The 17,487-nt window shown below is 29.5% G+C and overlaps 1 protein-coding gene across 2 annotated transcripts in view; it reads left to right on the top strand.

Moving 5' to 3' along the window:
- The first annotated feature begins 163 nt into the window (after window positions 1–163).
- The window catches only part of LOC130894004 (integrin alpha-PS2), a 187,836-nt gene continuing 170,512 nt past the window's right edge, over window positions 164–17,487 (top strand). For both annotated transcript variants that reach the window (XM_057800485.1, XM_057800484.1), the window contains exon 1: window positions 164–592. In XM_057800485.1, coding sequence (XP_057656468.1) covers window positions 429–592 — 164 coding nt within the window. In that variant the 5' untranslated portion in view covers window positions 164–428. The remainder of the gene's footprint in view (window positions 593–17,487) is intronic.

The following is a 17,487-nucleotide window of genomic DNA, read 5'->3' as shown; positions in this document are numbered from 1 at the left end:
TTTTTGTTTTAATGCTTAAATATCCAGAATAATTACTGCTCCCTCTGTATTTGGAGTATATTTAATATAAGCTATTGTAGGAAGGCTACATGCTACATTTTGTTGTTGATCACTAGATGTCGCTGCTATGGTTAGTCGTTGAAAGTAAAATTGGATTGGCGGTATTGTAACATTTAAAACCTTATGGAAGTCAGTCGCATGTTATCGCTAAGTCAAATCGCGTACTTTATATAATACTTTTTCAGAGTATGACTTTCAGCTAACAAAAATAATGAATGATTAAATAACAATTCATATTTTACAAACAAATCGGTGTAACTGCAAAAAATAATGCGATAAATTAAACATTTACTAATAAAACTGTGTGTCTTAATCGAAATAGCCGAAATTTTCAAGTTAATTGTCGCGATTTTTGAAAACATTCGATCATGTGTGAGTGTAAGTTAATTTATTTTTGTGCTATGCTGGTGTCGATTGTGACTTGTTTTAATATAGATCAACAAAATTATGCAGTCTATGAACCTGTGGATAATAACAGGTCTATGTTTGGTTTCACCGTAGCCGTCCACAAAGACAGAGGGCACAGGGGATGGTAGGTCACATTAATTTTTATCAAAAAAATATTTCGGAAACGTGTAAATATATTGTTAAGTTTCACTCCAAATTTGAATTTATGGAATGTTCTATTTAATAGATTTTATCATATAATTTTCAACAATTTTGATATGACATTGATTTTAAATGTTTTTACCAATCTTTACAAGCATTTATGATAATGCCATTGAGTTTCCAAAACATTCATTCAGAATGTATTTCTTTCTATTCAACACGACTAGAATTAATTCAAACATTTACTTTTAACGTATTTACAAAATTAATACTATTTATTTACTAGCTCAATATAAAGTGTTTAGAAACTATGACATTGTCAATTGGAAGGTTGTATTTGGAATTATTTGAATTTGATATTTTATAACAAAGTTGTAGTATCACTATTCTCGGTTAATTAATTCCCTGAAGATGAATATATAAATATTCTAAAGCGCGGAATACACATAAAAAAATATGTTTTTGTATTTTAATGACAGAATAATTACCTGTCTGGTAAGGAATTCCTTTTTTGAATATGTTTATATATATATGAAAATTATTGTTGTGGGATTGTGGCAGCAATAGAATACCCAAGTATTCTTTTTTCAATGTATAGTCCGAGCTTTCAAAAATATATGTATATATATGAATTGTAAAGAAGTCTTTGCCAGCTATATTATGAGTAGTTTTTTATATTTCTATCAACGTCAATTTGAATATTGAATTCTATGAGTATAAAAATTTTTTCAAGCATTAACAATATCAAAAATCACCGGAAATTTTAATTAATTATTGTCAATTATCGGGAAATTTGATCAACCGAGCATTGTGATATCTCAATGTAAATAAAATATAAAATTGATGTAATTCAAAAAACAAATGTCGCTTTTCATGTTATTCTTGGTCTCTTAATATCTTTACCAAATACTGCTTGGAAGATCTTAATATATATCATATTATTTTCTTCAGTTTTAGGTATGTTTTCGATTAACTGATATATTCATTCAGTCTAATTTTATATTTACTGAAATAATTTATAGATATAATGAAATTAATAAAATGGAACTACAAATTTTTTTAGGTTACTTGAATCTTTAGTAGTAAATATTTTCAATATTTTTCCTAATAAGTGAGGAGCATAGTGTTACTGATCTATTAGACCCTTAATAGAAAACCAATTACTACCTAGATCAAAAAAGATGCTACAAAGTAGACATAAAATATCAAAATAAGGCACACTCATCTTTATTATTATTAGTTAAGTATTATCTTAGCGACTATCAAATTATTTGAGTTAATTAGAAATTGGAGCGAGTCAGGACGGACATAACACATTACCAGAATATTTCAATTTCTTTAAAATCAAAATAACCCAAGAAACAAAAAACTAATAGTATATATATTTTCCTTTTCCATTTGATTTAGGTCTTTATCAATTAAAATTTCGTTGAAAAGCATATAATATCGACTACTTTCAGTCTTTATCAAAATATGACAATTTTTGTATTCATATCAATCAATAGATCATGAATATCAAAATAAATAAAAAATCAAACTATAAATCTGTCTAAAAACAAAAATTAATTTCTCTTGCGAGCTATATTCATCATCTGGGAAATGATTAGTTAAGATTCAGCGGTTTTAAATTGTGTAGTTTCTTGTAAACACATAAAATTCATGGATTTCAAAATTCAGTATTCAAATTGACGCTTGATAGAATTAATTCTATTAAATTTAAATACAGTCCTATCTATTAAGTGCACTTTGGTGTTTAATTTTGCCACATTCCCAATATGAAAATGCTCATAATCTAGCTGGTAAAGACTTCGATTTATATACATAGAAAATCTAAATTGAGCACTGTAAACAGACTAAGTAATAAATGACGTTAAATGTTGATGCGAGTTCGGTTAGGTTAGGCCCCTTTCACACCAAACGAATCCGAATCAATCTGGATCACTCCGAATCAAGTTGAATCTGATTCGTCATCTCCACTCTTTCACACCAGCTGAATCAACCTGGATCTATAAAAAAATCCTTTCATCTTCTTTTTGTTTTCCTTCTTCTAGTTGCTTTTGAGCTATCATCATGGACGCAGTTGTTTTAAATGCAATAGTGTTTCGTAGTCGTCATAAATCGCACTATTTTCTTTAACTTTTAAAATTAATAACTCCACGTCCATCTCGTATGGTTGTTGATTCAAGACTGACCGGACGAGGAATCTGACAGGTTGAATCAAGTGCGAATCAAACCTGATTGAACCAGATTCGTCCGGTCTGAAGGCGGGAAAAGAGTCCCTTCACATTTAAACGGAGCGCTCGAAGCCGAATCTTGGTCAATCAGATTCAACTTGATTCGGAGTGATTCTGATTGATTAAGTTAATTAACTATATGCAGAATAATTCATTATTCTAAATTATTTACAAACAGCATAAAATAAATATCAGATATTTTGTGTCTCAGTTTTTTCATCTTCATTTTAGTTTTTATTTGTTAAACGTATGTGAATACATGCCCAAAACCTGGGCTAATCATATAATTAACGCTTTTTCTCTAGTTATTTATTTTTAGTTTCACACTTACTTGTATATTTTCTGTTGATTACTGTATAATAATTTATTAATTTGACCTTATCCATGCTTTCTTCACTTATTTTCAAATGCAAACTTGAATTTTTATCATCCCAAATCTAGACAACCATACGTAGCGATAAGCTTAGACGAGCTATAAATTAAATTTCAAGTCGATGCAAGACAATCCTTATTGTTTTTAAATAAATAAGATTTGCATAACTAACCATCCGAACTTTTGGTTTCAAATTGAAATGAGTAACGACATTACAATAGTATGAGCTTCAATCTAATTTTAATATTGTGCCTTCCCTGCATTGATAAGACTAACTATGCCGAATAAATTGTTTCGTTCATAATAATTATATCTAGTATTAACGATGTTATGTTTAGAGTCTTGTTGCCATTTTTATAATTTTGTATTTCAAATATTATTGCTTAATTTTGCAAGCCAAACTTCATATCAACTTCACGGATTCACTTCCATCCACATTATTCGTATTTTTTCTGTATGTATACTTTTAGGGATTCCAACAATTTTGTTTCCTCTCTTAACCTTCCGCCTATTCATGAAATGTATGTTTTTTTACTCATTTCCAAATTATGATTTGTAGGTATTCAGAACTGTGGAAAGTTCTCCTATTTGATTTATTTTTTTGAACCACAATACAAAAAAATTGAATGAATTTAATTTCCAAACATCTTTTAGAACATTTTATAGAAATTCTACAGTTTTGAGACGTGGGTACCTAGTAATTTGCTGCTCATGAACTAAATCAATAAGTATTGTAACCGGGAGGCTCTCATGATTATCAAAATAAGAATAAAATCAAAATAGAACTCTGTTCTAATAAAAAACAATAATTTTTCTTTAGTTCCTTCATCTCAAATGTGTAGCATTAATCATGTAAATATTTGTAAATTTATTAGAATTTACAAAATAGAATAATAAATTTCACTTATCGTATTTTGATAAAGACTGGAGTTAAGTCGAAACGTCAATTTTTCATCCATCTTTCAAAAATTATTAAAGAAAACTAATTTTAAAACATTTAGATGCATTTATATATCAAAAGGTCTAGGAAATAAGAAATTCTATCTGCTTTGTTATCACTGAACATACTAATACTATCACTACACCAATATTCATAATAACACACGGACGCGTGTTTCGGAAACCAAGTGATCTTCTTCGGGGATACAAATTCGTTAGTTTCAAAACCCTCGACAAATGAATGTATTCCAACTAATAAATATTTATTATCAAAATTCTCACGGTATTATCTACTTTCCACTGTAACTGATTTCAGATATGTTTGATTACATACTATTTTTAGTTATTCATCTTACTTGTGTATAATAATATAATTTATTTTTATGCATAAAGCTGATATTAAAAAGAACTATGACAATTTGTTTCGAAATACTGTTTTATTCAGAAATAAAGTAAACATTATTGTATCAAATAGATCACCCTATGTTTTTTTTTATATTGCGGCAAATTATATGTAATAACTGTAAACGAATCCTCAGATGATAATGTCTTCATCAAAGGACTACGTTTGAGTAGTAAGCAAATCATAAAATTTATAAAACAAAGTAAATGCGGTTACAGCAGATCCTTGAAATGTTTTTTCAATACGAGCTATGCAATATTTAAAACTTTTCAATACATTTGATAACATCCCTGACTGCTCAATTCTTTTTATCTTTGTGGTAATCAAATTCCTGAAATTTGATAGTTGTTTTGTTTAATATACAATTATTTTTTAAGTGAGCCCACAAAAATAGTCTGGAGGGCCATTCCGGGTAATCAAGTAAGCTATTCGACTTACGCCCTCCAATCCATTTTCTGGGATTAGTTGACGTCACATAATGTGTCTATCAAGACAAAACTTCATCTTGTTCCATTCAAACAACAGTTAAATAGTGTGTTTGGAATATTGTCAACGTCTGGAAGTTTCAAAAAATAAAATTTCTAAATTAATAGCAATTTGAACTACTTATTTGGACATGGAAATAACCAAGTCAATGTAGATATGATCTACGAGTATATAATAATAAATTCAAATACGCCAGACCAATGTTATCGGGCTTCAGTTAATATATAAACTATCAACGATATTAAAAATTCCTTATTGGCTTCTATGTACATCTCCATATAATTAAAATTTAAATTCATCATTTATCAGATAAACGAGCCATCATAAATGTCAAAAAACAACAGCATCAATAATTTATTAAGATAATAAATAAAAAATTAGTTACAATTTCTTGAATATTTCAATAATAGAAAAATACAAGGGGATGCACTCGAAATAAGAAAGTTCTTTATATTTCCAGAAAACGAAAGATCTGATAACAATTTAGATACCAGCATGATTTCGGTCTTATTAAAAAAATCTTTACACAGTTAAATTTATAGAAAGTTGTTTCCAAGATAATGAGCGGTTTTCCATACATGGAACTTCATCTGTTTATTCGAATACGATTGATAAGTTTTGAATTGAATATATAGTGATAAAAACAGCTATAATTATAACAAAATTTTTTAAATGGCTGGACATAAATAAGATAAGTAAATAAAAATAATATTATCTGCCAACAAAAAGAACATCTTTTTCCAAATCAATTCCATTAAATACACTGAGAATTTTCGTTAGTTCACTTCACTACGCTGTCTAATGGGATACTGGAAAAATATTGAAGTAGGTTTGGTAAATAATTATTGTATAAAAAGATTAAGAACACTGCTTTTATTATTCGCTGTTACAGCCCCTTTATATCCGCTATTATCTCCTCTTAATTCACTTTCATTAAGAATTCTTATGTTGATATTTTTTACTTACTATGCAAAATTGATTGATACCCAAGTAGAACCCATCAATTAATATCTAGGAAGAGTAGAAGATAGGTAAAACGAGTACAGAAAGGCAGAGACGATGAAGGAAAAGAAGAGGAAGACCAAAAAAATCGTTTTAGGAAGTTAGTAGGGCTGATATCTACTCTGTAGGATATCTCTTTATTAATCCTTCCGTCTTATCTTACTGTTGTTCTCAAATATTTGAGATTCTTAATGCTCTTGTTCGGTTATTTCTTCCGTTGTATTAGCGAACATTAGCACGTCGCGTCGATAGCAAACAACGATTGCTTTCAGTTTATCATATATATTCATTATTACTATAAATATTCACGGGCTCAATACTCCTTGATTCACAGCTTATTTTCATAACAATCTCATTTTCCTCGTTTTAATCATATTTATCAGTTATTTGACAAATTTTTTGCCTCAATATTTTCCATATTTTATGTCCTTTGGTGGTGTGTGCTATTGTCTCTGCTATATTGTCTTGGTGTGAATATCCAATAAAGTATTGATCTGTCCATTCCTCTATAGTTTTTACACTTACCATAACTTTGTTTTTTGTAGATCGATGATGCTATTACTGCTATTACATTTATCTGGCTTTCTTTCTGAATTTCTTAGTGTAATATTCCGTTTATTTTCTAAGTAATTTAATCTAAACCCATTTATTTTCCCAGTTTCGTGAAAAATAAAACCCTAAATTCTAATAATTTAATAAGTATGAAATACTTTAATCGAAAATTAATCAACAAACTCTATGAATTCGTCATGATATTGCGTAAAAAGTAAAAGGTGACGATATAAAGCGTGGGCGAAATTGCGTGGGCACGTCCGATCATAGAGAAGTACATAATTATGAATGGTAATTATATCCTATTTGTTATTGATGTTAGTAGTACAGTATTGGAACTTGAATATTGTATACAAATTCAAGAGAATATTGCCGTATTTATTAATACGAGGTCAATTGAAAAATATATCAACATTATCCGATTATATCCAAAAACTTGAGGTACCGTCTTACAAATTTAGATTTCTTCTGTTTAGAAATGTGTGCAATTTCAACCAATGTGTCATAACATAACTTCTATGTTCTTTATCGACAATGAAACGTTACCCCTCAAACCATTCTTCATTGCAATAAGCAGATGATAAGTAGGAGGCGCCAAGTTCGGGATGAAAAGAAGATGTTGAAATAGATATTTTTAAAAGCGTTGAAAATGTTATCTTGCAGAAGCACGACTCCAGTAGGATTGTTCTGATCTTTTCATCTTTACCATGCAGCAGTGAAATTGATTGTTGTATCATAAATTCCTTAAGCAACATTCCTGAGAAACTGTATGACAGTTGCGATTAAGAAAATATATAGAGAAAAAATTAAAATTAACATATAAGTTTAAATTCTGATTATGTATTTGGCATATATTTCTATATGTTGCAAAGAGTATAAATTTCAGATTCTACTCGTAGTTTTGACATTTCTCTATTATGATATCATAACAATGTCTATCCTTGATTGGTCTGAATTTCACTGGGAAAACATGTAGCACGCGACGTAAACATTTAAGCGAGTTGTACGAGCAAACCAAGGTGAGATAATTACATATTGGTTGTCAAGAAGCTTAAAATGACTACCGACGTGAATACTTCCTTTTAAAAATCTGCTCCTACGAGCTAACAAGATGTTTAAGTTTAGGAAGATCTGATTTATTTCAAGAAAATCTTATATCAGCTTGCGGCATGGTAATGAGGAAACCTATTGAATTGGTTATCAATATTGATTGTATATGGTATGGGAAATTTGAATATATCGAATTTATTTACAGAAATTGCTCATATCAGTGAAACATCCCACTCTGAGTTATTCTTGTAGTCTTATAAATAGCCTTTATAGCCTTAGTTTTTCCAGCTAATCTTGTTCCGAAAACTTCAGATTAGTCAAGTCTAAGATTTAGTTTATCTTTACAGATAAAAGATATGAGTTCTATTTACTACAATAATTTTCATTCAAATATTATTCATTATTTTACTGTATCTCACTTGTTTTGAGGATCATTATCTTTCTGAAACCTTTAATCATACTTATCGAATTCACCTTATTATCTTAAGAGATTATAAGAGTAAGAACTTTCTTGTATTATGCAACAGATGTAGCTTACCGATCGGTCTTGTATTAAAAACATAGTTTTAACGATTTGGCCTACCAGAGACTTCAACAAATATGGTGTGCAACATATGCAAGCGTGCAAGAGGAAGGGATTTAGCTCTGCATACTGCGATTTATATACATTATACAAGAAGTCTTCAACTGAACTAAAACACTCTTGCTCCTAAAACTGCAACAGGACCGACGGTAGGAGTAGGTATATGGATCAAGTATCAACATACTCCGAATAAATAGGAATCCACCGTGTACTAGCGGCAGAGCTGTACCCGGAATGGATTAAAACCGTTCTGTTTCCCAGGGCGTAGTTATCCAAAAGCAGAACTGAAGAAAATAGTACTCAAGTGAGATTTTAAATAAATAAAACTACTTAGAAATAACCTTCGCGATCTTACAGGGTTCTTAGTAGGACACTATCACTCAAATAAACACCTTATGAAAATGACAATAAGAAACATTGAGAATTACAAATCTGTGGGAAAGGGGGCGAAGCAGCCGGGCATGTAATGTCTTTATGTGCCGAGAATTAACCTTTACATAACTAGAACAGCGAAAAGTTATCTTTTTTCTTTTGAAACAAAATATTTTGCAAATTCTACAACTCAATTCTCCACTAAAAGCTATGAAATTCGAATGATTTTTTTATTACGTGAAAAATTAAGCATTGATTAATAATTGAATGAAATATTTGCAAAAATAAAAGAATGTCACTATTTTACTGGAAAAACCACAGGGTAACAATGGCAGCATATTTTAAAAAGTACTTTGCATAACTTCCCCAATTTCATTTCTACTTTTTACTACCGCCACAGAAAGGGTATTTTAATGATGAATTCGAAATAGTGGGAAGAGAGAAACATAAGTAGTATCTCATTGACAAAAAATGACTTTCTGATGTATATTAATTAAAAACTTGAATATAATAAAGCATAGGAAACTTTTACGAGGGTTACTCTGATGTCTCGAGTCTCCGTGTTTCGCATATGGTCGCACTTCGCTACAGGAGGAATTTTGTGAAATTAGCCCAAAATCGGCGATTCTGCCAGAAAACATCGATGAGTGTGTAATTTGATATTAAAAGATCGTCATGTGACAATAGCTCAAAAAAAGCTGGTGTCGATTGGGGCAAAGAAATGGCGAAAAAATTCAATCGCGGTCCCTCAAAAGACGTCTATAAGCTCGTGACAAGCGATGCATTATTGATGCATTTGAACCAGAAACTAAACCAAACAACGAAACATGTCCTCACCATTCCTTTACAGCAGCGTAGAACGGTAAATTCTGAATAGTACACCAGCATTTGTTTATCAGAAGTGTTCGAAAAAATCAGGAAAATGAATCGCAGAAGACGAATCAGTCTACACCACGACAATGCGAACTCTCACACATCAGTTCGAACAAAAACGTTTTCGAACAGTCAAAACATCGAATGGATGGGTCATCCGCTGTACATTCTATGTTTGGCAAATAATGATTTCTTGTTATTCCCGCAGATTAAAAATAAATTGCGAGGTCAACGTTTTTCTACACCTGAAAAAGCGGTTGATGGGTTCAAATCACTTGTTTTGGAAGTACTATATCGGAATGGAAAAAAATTATTCACATCTATACCAATTATAAATATATATAATATATATAAACTTAAGTGCAACCCCCGTATTTCAGATTAAACATGGAAGAAGAACAGAAAAATATAGTTTTGATAAAATTTAATATGTAACAAATATATACCATCAATTTTTATAAAAACAATTCAAATATATGAGGTAAACTGCGTTACGTAAAGTATATATTGAAATAATAATAAACTAACTAGACGCTTCAATTCCGCTACTTTCTATACAACTAATATATACCATCTCAATCTCTTAAAATCATTTGACTCATCGCGATATTCTAGGTAATGTAATTTGCACTTGATCAATGTCAAATATTTAAAATTAAAATTGGCAATGTGGTCATAACATTTTGTCAATCGTCAATTGTTTATGATTCATAATTCACAATGGCGAAATATTTATTTTTAGGATGTGTATATTTATAATACCCTGAATCCTTGGCCAATAAACATATAATGTTCATAATTTACATAACGTTTGACTCAGAGTATAAACTAAAAAAAAAATATATATATATATATATATATATATATATATATATATATATATACAGTAGAAAACAAGAGTTCTACACATAGAACCTTCTTATTTATAAGATTTATTCTCAAATGTTTTACAAAAATTATACGAATACAGTAAATAACGATATTGAGTATCAGTAAGAATCAGTATCTAATCAGCTTTGTGTTTGAAAAAATTTGACAGCTCCCTCCAATTCAATATGCCAATCATAAACTCTCAATATGATGTTTGTGACCATTTATGGTAGTAATCGAAAAGCTACTGGTTTGTCATGTTTATTATTATTTTGATCAATTACTGTCAAGTAATTGATAAAAGTGTGATGTAAAAAATATTAGTTTTCTTTTACTGTAAGATTTTTTGGATATGTAACTGAGTTGACCGTGTATTCGAGAGTTGCGTTTATACGAAAGCCCAGAAAACAGAAACGAATAAGTTCGAAACCAAGTGTTTCATTGCTTTTCGAAATATTCGCCCTCAAGGTCTAAGCATTTTAGCATACGCTCAAACCAATTTTGGAAACACTTTTCCTACCCTGAAACTGATAAGTTAAAACACGGTTTTGAAAATCTTCCTCAACTTCTGGAGGTGTTGAAAAGTGCTGTTCGCGTATCTTTTGTTTGTCGATGGGGTAAATCCGGGAATTAAGACATTAATTCGATGTTAATCTCCTTCAAATATTCAGTTGTTTGACGTGCTTCTTGAGAACTGACATGCAGAATCCATCTGGAGCATATCTTTCTTACCCCTAAATGTTCATTTAAAAATCGCGAAAAATTATATTGCGATATTTGTATGTAAGTGACATGCTGATCTTCAATTTCGACAGCATCGATATAACAATCGTTTTTGGGCGACATTCATTGAAGACGGACGCACGAACATATCGAAATTCCACAAACCAATTGTTAACTATCTTTTCTAAATGTTGCACAAAGGGATTCTATGCATCGTTGTTGAGTAAGGACTTTTTTAAAGTCATAAAAAATCATCCAACTTAAGCCTGCTCGGGTGATTTCCAGTTTTGCAAAAACTTGCTTCTTTTAAACGTTCACTATCACAACTTACTCACTTTCTAAATTGCCACTGGGATCGCAATAACTAACGTCAATAACAAATACAAACTAGCTTTTACCCGCGGGTTCGCTCGCATCGAATCCATTAAATAAGTATCAGAAATCATTATAATAGAAAAGAACGAGCTCTGTAGTTATATTAGAACCTGAGATATAGATCTTTGAAATCCATAACTCCACATTGAATGTCCGCGGCTAGCTCCTCTCCAACTCAACCGATTTAAGTGTTCAAAAACTCAAAAGAAAGAAGGTGTTTCAGCGAGTGTTCTTAAACCAAAACGAAGTCTCTATCTTTAATAGAACCTGAGATATTGAGGATAGAACGTGTGTAAGTGAAAAACTCCCATAAGTAATGTACAGGGGGAAATCGCATTTGAGTATAACTTGAGAATGGTGAAAATTAGATGAAATCCGATGGTTGATGGCTGATCTGTGCATCAATACCTTTCATTGAAAAAAAAAATTAAGCAAATCGGTTGGGTAGAACGCCTGAACGGACTCGGAATGGAAATCATCAATTTTTTTAATATATAAGATGATTTGAAAAGGGAGTTCATACTAAGTTGAAAGCGATGGATACATTTCATACTAATGTTTCGTTATTAGCAACACTTCGTAAAAGGAAATAATTCGTATTAAACGACTTAATTAGTATGGTATATAGTATCAGTAATGTTATCGAAATTGCCTTTTTTATTGTATTTCATATTTTTTGATAACAGCGGAATTCATGCATTTTTTTTTGTAATTAGATAATGTGGTTTCAACAGCCAATACCAAAAGTTAGAAGCAAAAACGGCATGATAAAATTAAAAATAATTATTTTTTGAATAGTTTCAAAAATGTATATTATGTTATTTCAAATTTATACCATTTATTGCGTTATTGGGTGTTAAAAATGCTATTTTCACCATTTACTGTGTATCTAATTGTGTGATTATGGTTATTAGTTTAGTGATAATAAAACTAGAAACAGTGTGTTCAGAATATACTAAAGTAGAGCCTTGTTATTAGGGGCACAAAAACAGAGTTTGCAAATAAATAATTTCCTAGTAATGCGAAAGTGTATTTAAAGAAAAATTTAAGCATGTTACTCGCTTTCGAGACGAGACGAGACTTGTGAGAGAAGTCGACACTTTCTCGTATTAAATCTCACATGAGATTCGAAAAAGTAGCAGATAAAAAGGGCAAATATTTTTTGTAGTCGCATAATAGCAAGCAACCAGTGTATGAAATTTTTACTTTTTTGAGATTTACGAGTACTACTATTATACTAGAACTATTGGACAAAGGTAATAAATATGGTGATAATACGTGCTTATATTGAAATTTATTTTAAAATTGCAGCATATTAATTTTAGATATATCAACATCGGAATCATGACATGAATTTCATGTTTAAATAACTGAATTAAAAATAAAAATATTGTCAATGAGTTAGATGAATACACTTTACATGAATCCATTTGTAATTGCTAATTTATTCATTTTCCCATTCCCAGCATACAACGAAGTTTGAAGAAAAAATCATATTATTAATAACTGAGATATTAGGGAGATATAATCTGTTATATCTTAATGAATGTTTTTATTTTGTATTTTGTTTTTGTTCGTTGATAGCAAAATTAGAGGTGATTTCATCAATTTTTGCATTTCATGTATCCTTGAAATTCAAATAAGGTTCCTAACTGATTTTGTTCGTGTATTTTATTGAGATATGAAACATTCAAAATTAGCGAGACTCTCGTACGATACATGGAACGAGACTTTTATTGCGAGATGATACTCGAGACGAGACAGATTTTTCAAAGTTCGTTTCGTCTCGTAGGCAAAACTACCTTAACCGATGTTTCATCCAAATTTGCTTCCCTTGTTGTCAGAATATTACTCTGGTCGAATGTATTTTTCCACCAACAAATAATTTTTCTTTTTTCTTCTACTGCACTTTCCATATTCCCTCGCCATAATAAAAAATCTTTCGAAAACTCTCCAAATTGATGATTCATTCTTGGCATATTATAGGTATATAGCTAAGTAGCATTATACTTCGACCATAATTTAAGTCCTTGATGATAAATACACAGGTATTCAAAAGTTTAGAAATATATTAGAACTCGTGCACTTTTTAAGAATAAAATCGAAATAGAAATCTGCTTTAACAGGAAAAATTAATATTTACATCTCAAATATGTAGCAACCATCTATCAAATAATTCTTAGTTGTATCGAAATTTATAAAATGGAAGTATACATTTTATTTCAATTATTCAGGTTTATCTTATCTAACCATTTCTAAAAATTCTCTTTTTTTTTCTGTATATTTGATTCCTTTTCAAGAATTTTTGAACCTTTGTAATTGAATGTATGTTTTTGTGATATTTCGTGGTTCGTTAATACTGAGAAGTCTGCTCTATTTTACAGCTCTATGACAACGTTACAATTATTACAAGTTACTTGATATACATTATCACTTTTTTATTTTTGGGTGTTTTAGATTTTAGTTTAGTGAAATATTTGGATAACGTATTATATCCTTTATGGCTTATATTAATATCATATTTATTCAAATGATTGATTATAGTATCTATTTATCTATGGTATCTATTTATCCTTTTCTTGTTAATGTTGTTTATCATTTTTTCCGGATAATTATTTTCTTTCAATACAGTTTTTGCTTTTTTAATAGATAAGCATTTTAACTCACTGATATTTTTTATGATAAAGGATGTTAGATCTATCCAACTATCAATTTAGATGCTTAGCTTTTCAAAAGGCAAAAATTGCAATGAAAAAAATATTTGTTTGTTAATCCAATATTGTTTACTGCCATGTTATGGTTCACATATATTTAAATAATTGTTGTAATGGAATCACGTTATTATGTTTTTTAGTGTATAGAAGATATTTTTAAAGTGATGTAACTAACCTCTAACGCAGATTACAAATACCTATGTTAATCTTCTTTTAAAGGATCCACATATATATTAAGAAACCTAATGCAATTTATCACTGACCTTGTTGTTTCAGTTTGTAATGTAAACTTGTTGTCACATTGTAAATATTTTCTTATGATTCAATAACTATTAAAACATTTCACAAAATCCTCGTCAATACTAAAGATAAAAAAATTTAAATAATTCATATATTCATATATGTATACACCATAAATTCCATTACAAAATATAAATAGCCGAATATAAACTAACAGTTTATTTTGTTTAAAACATAGGCCTACGTTTTTAAGAAAAATGAGCTATATATAAGTAATGTTTTTCCACTTCATTTATGTAAAAACATTTTAAAATTCTATCCACATATTACAACAATAATATAAATAATAATAAATAATAAAATGTTTTTCATAGATCCAACTACATTCAAACTTGCAAAAAACATGATTTTTTTCAAATTGGATAGAATAGTATCTAATACATTTTATATCCAAATACGGTTTTAACGAAGCGACGGAGCCTTTTGTCCATGTCCTTATATCTAATTCAAATGTTTACTCATTGCATACTTGATGAATAGAAAGAAGGTTTATCACGTGTACTATCAGCCGACAAAACAAAAAACAGGTGTGACAACACAATGAAAAAAATATTTACCTCTCTGAGGGATCAAGAATTGTGACTGAATTAACCATTAAATTATTCAACTTGTTTGACGTACACACTCTATACTAGTATAATACAAATTTTGTTTTGATAGATGTGCTTGACTTCTATATAATTAACATGCAAAATATTATAACAATCAAATATTTTTGGCATGAATATCGACAATATCTTCGGCCGTATCATTCGGTTGCTGATAGCTATTCACTATTTCTTTAAATGTAAAATGTGTCACATGTCATAATTATCGCAACATTCAAACTTGTCATCATAGTAAAATGCCCTATTAGCAAATAATTATCATTTGACAGTTAATAATTTGGGGTACGTGAAAATGGATAATGCGACAACGTGATGCCAATGTACCTAGCAAAAGTATATGTAGATAAAATACCTACTCTGAAAAAAAGAGGTGATATTTTTCATAATAGAAGATATTTAAATAGTAACATAACAATAATTTCTAATCATCGATTAGCTTTTTTTAAATGTAAACACATAAAAGTAACCTAACATCTCAAGTTATTCATGTTATTTGCATTATAACCATTACCTTCGACTAAAATAGATATTATGCAATCACTGATACTCGAGAACATACGTTTTATGGTTCCTTCAACAATCAGAATATGTATATATGTAATATTCTCAACTTACATGCAATAATACTATTAGATTTAAAAATAAATAGTATAATTTATAGATATTAGATTAGTGGAACAATGGCGAAATATGTTTAAAGAAATTCTCACTTAATGGACCAATATTCAAACTTTAATTACTTATCAAAATCAATATACCATAAACTTATAACGTGTCCTATTTATAATTATTTTAAATATAGTTTTACCCTTTAATACATTTGAAGCGAGCTTTGTATACATTTTACTATAAACCTCTATAAACTAGTTATCTTCTTATATATTAAAAAAATTGATGATTTCCATTCCGAGTCCGTTCAGGCGTTCTACCCAACAGATTTGCTTAATTTTTGTTTTTCAATGAAAGGTATTGATGCACAGATCAGCCATCAACCATCGGATTTCATCTAATTTTCACCATTCTCAAGTTATACTCAAATGCGATTTCCCCCTGTACATTACCTATGGAAGTTTTTCACATACACACGTTCTATCCTCAATATCTCAGGTTCTATTAAAGATAGAGACTTCGTTTTGGTTTAAGAACACTCGCTGAAACATCCTCTTTCTTTTGAGTTTTTGAACACTTAAATCGGTTGAGTTGGAGAGGAGCTAGGCGCGGACATTCAATGTGGAGTTATGGATTTTTGTAGGTTTTTGGCAATTTTTCTACATTCAAATATCTATATCTCAGGTTCTAATATAGCTACAGAGTTCGTTCTTTTCTATTATAATGATTTCTGATACTTATTTAATGGATTCGATGCGAGCGAAGCCGCGGGTAAAAGCTAGTAATTATGATTTAAAGATATCCATCACTGCACTACTTTAAGGTTAAGTTGGAATTTGCGTAACATTTGGTGATATTCATATTGAAAACATTGAAGAGTCTCTGAAGATGATAACTTAGTTATCAAAAAGAGCGTTAGACAATGTACCTAATTGTCAGTGTCCTTGTAGTATAGTAAACAGTGTGTATTATTTTTTGTTCTTATAAGCTTTCAGAAAATCCTGATGTTTTAATTTTTGTAATGTTTAATATTTTTTTATCTTGTTATTTGTTCTCTCATTGAAAACTTCTGCTTTGATCTTGCAATGGTAATTTTATGATATTTAACTTCGCCGTTAGCATTCCATTTCTGTTTGTAGAATTAGAAATCATCAAAATAAATTTAGTTATATTACATGCAATTTCATATCGCACTTACAAAATTACTTCTTTAATTAGGAAATTGGTGTGTTTGATTTACCAAATACATTCAGCGGGCAAAGGAAATTGTTTGATTGTAATTAAAAACAAAAATATGTCACAGGCAGAAAAATCAAGTCAAATAATTCCTAACTTAGGAGCTATTTCATTACTACCAATATTCTAGAAAATAAACCTGAATGAAATAATACATTGTCAAACTCCCAAATTAATAACTCAATTCTTATATCCGTCGCTATACTATAATTATAAAAAAAAAATCGGGAAAAATGTCAAAATAAAATTATAACTTGACTTTCTTTTCTTTTTCATTCTAAATACTAAAAAATACAAAAAAACTGTAAATTTTGAGGAAGTAAGTATTCAACATGTTTATCGCAAAGGTTCTGAAAATATCCTAATTTCAAATTAAAACGTTTTCTGATATTATCAATAAACTTATCAGGAATGATCGCAAAAGTTATTTGCTCTTTTTAAGTAATATGAATCAAGTTTTTTTTACTCATATTCCTTTCAAAATAAATCTAATAAGTTAAAATCAAGCAAAATAAGATAACCACAAAAGCTGTTAAATGTATGTTTATTGATTTTCATAAAAAATAATACACATTG

The sequence above is a fragment of the Diorhabda carinulata genome, chromosome 5, assembly GCF_026250575.1.
Source record: "Diorhabda carinulata isolate Delta chromosome 5, icDioCari1.1, whole genome shotgun sequence".
NCBI classification, from domain to species: domain Eukaryota; kingdom Metazoa; phylum Arthropoda; class Insecta; order Coleoptera; family Chrysomelidae; genus Diorhabda; species Diorhabda carinulata.
The sequence above is the reverse complement of the archived record's forward strand: the minus strand, read 5'-3'. Positions and strand labels throughout refer to the sequence as shown.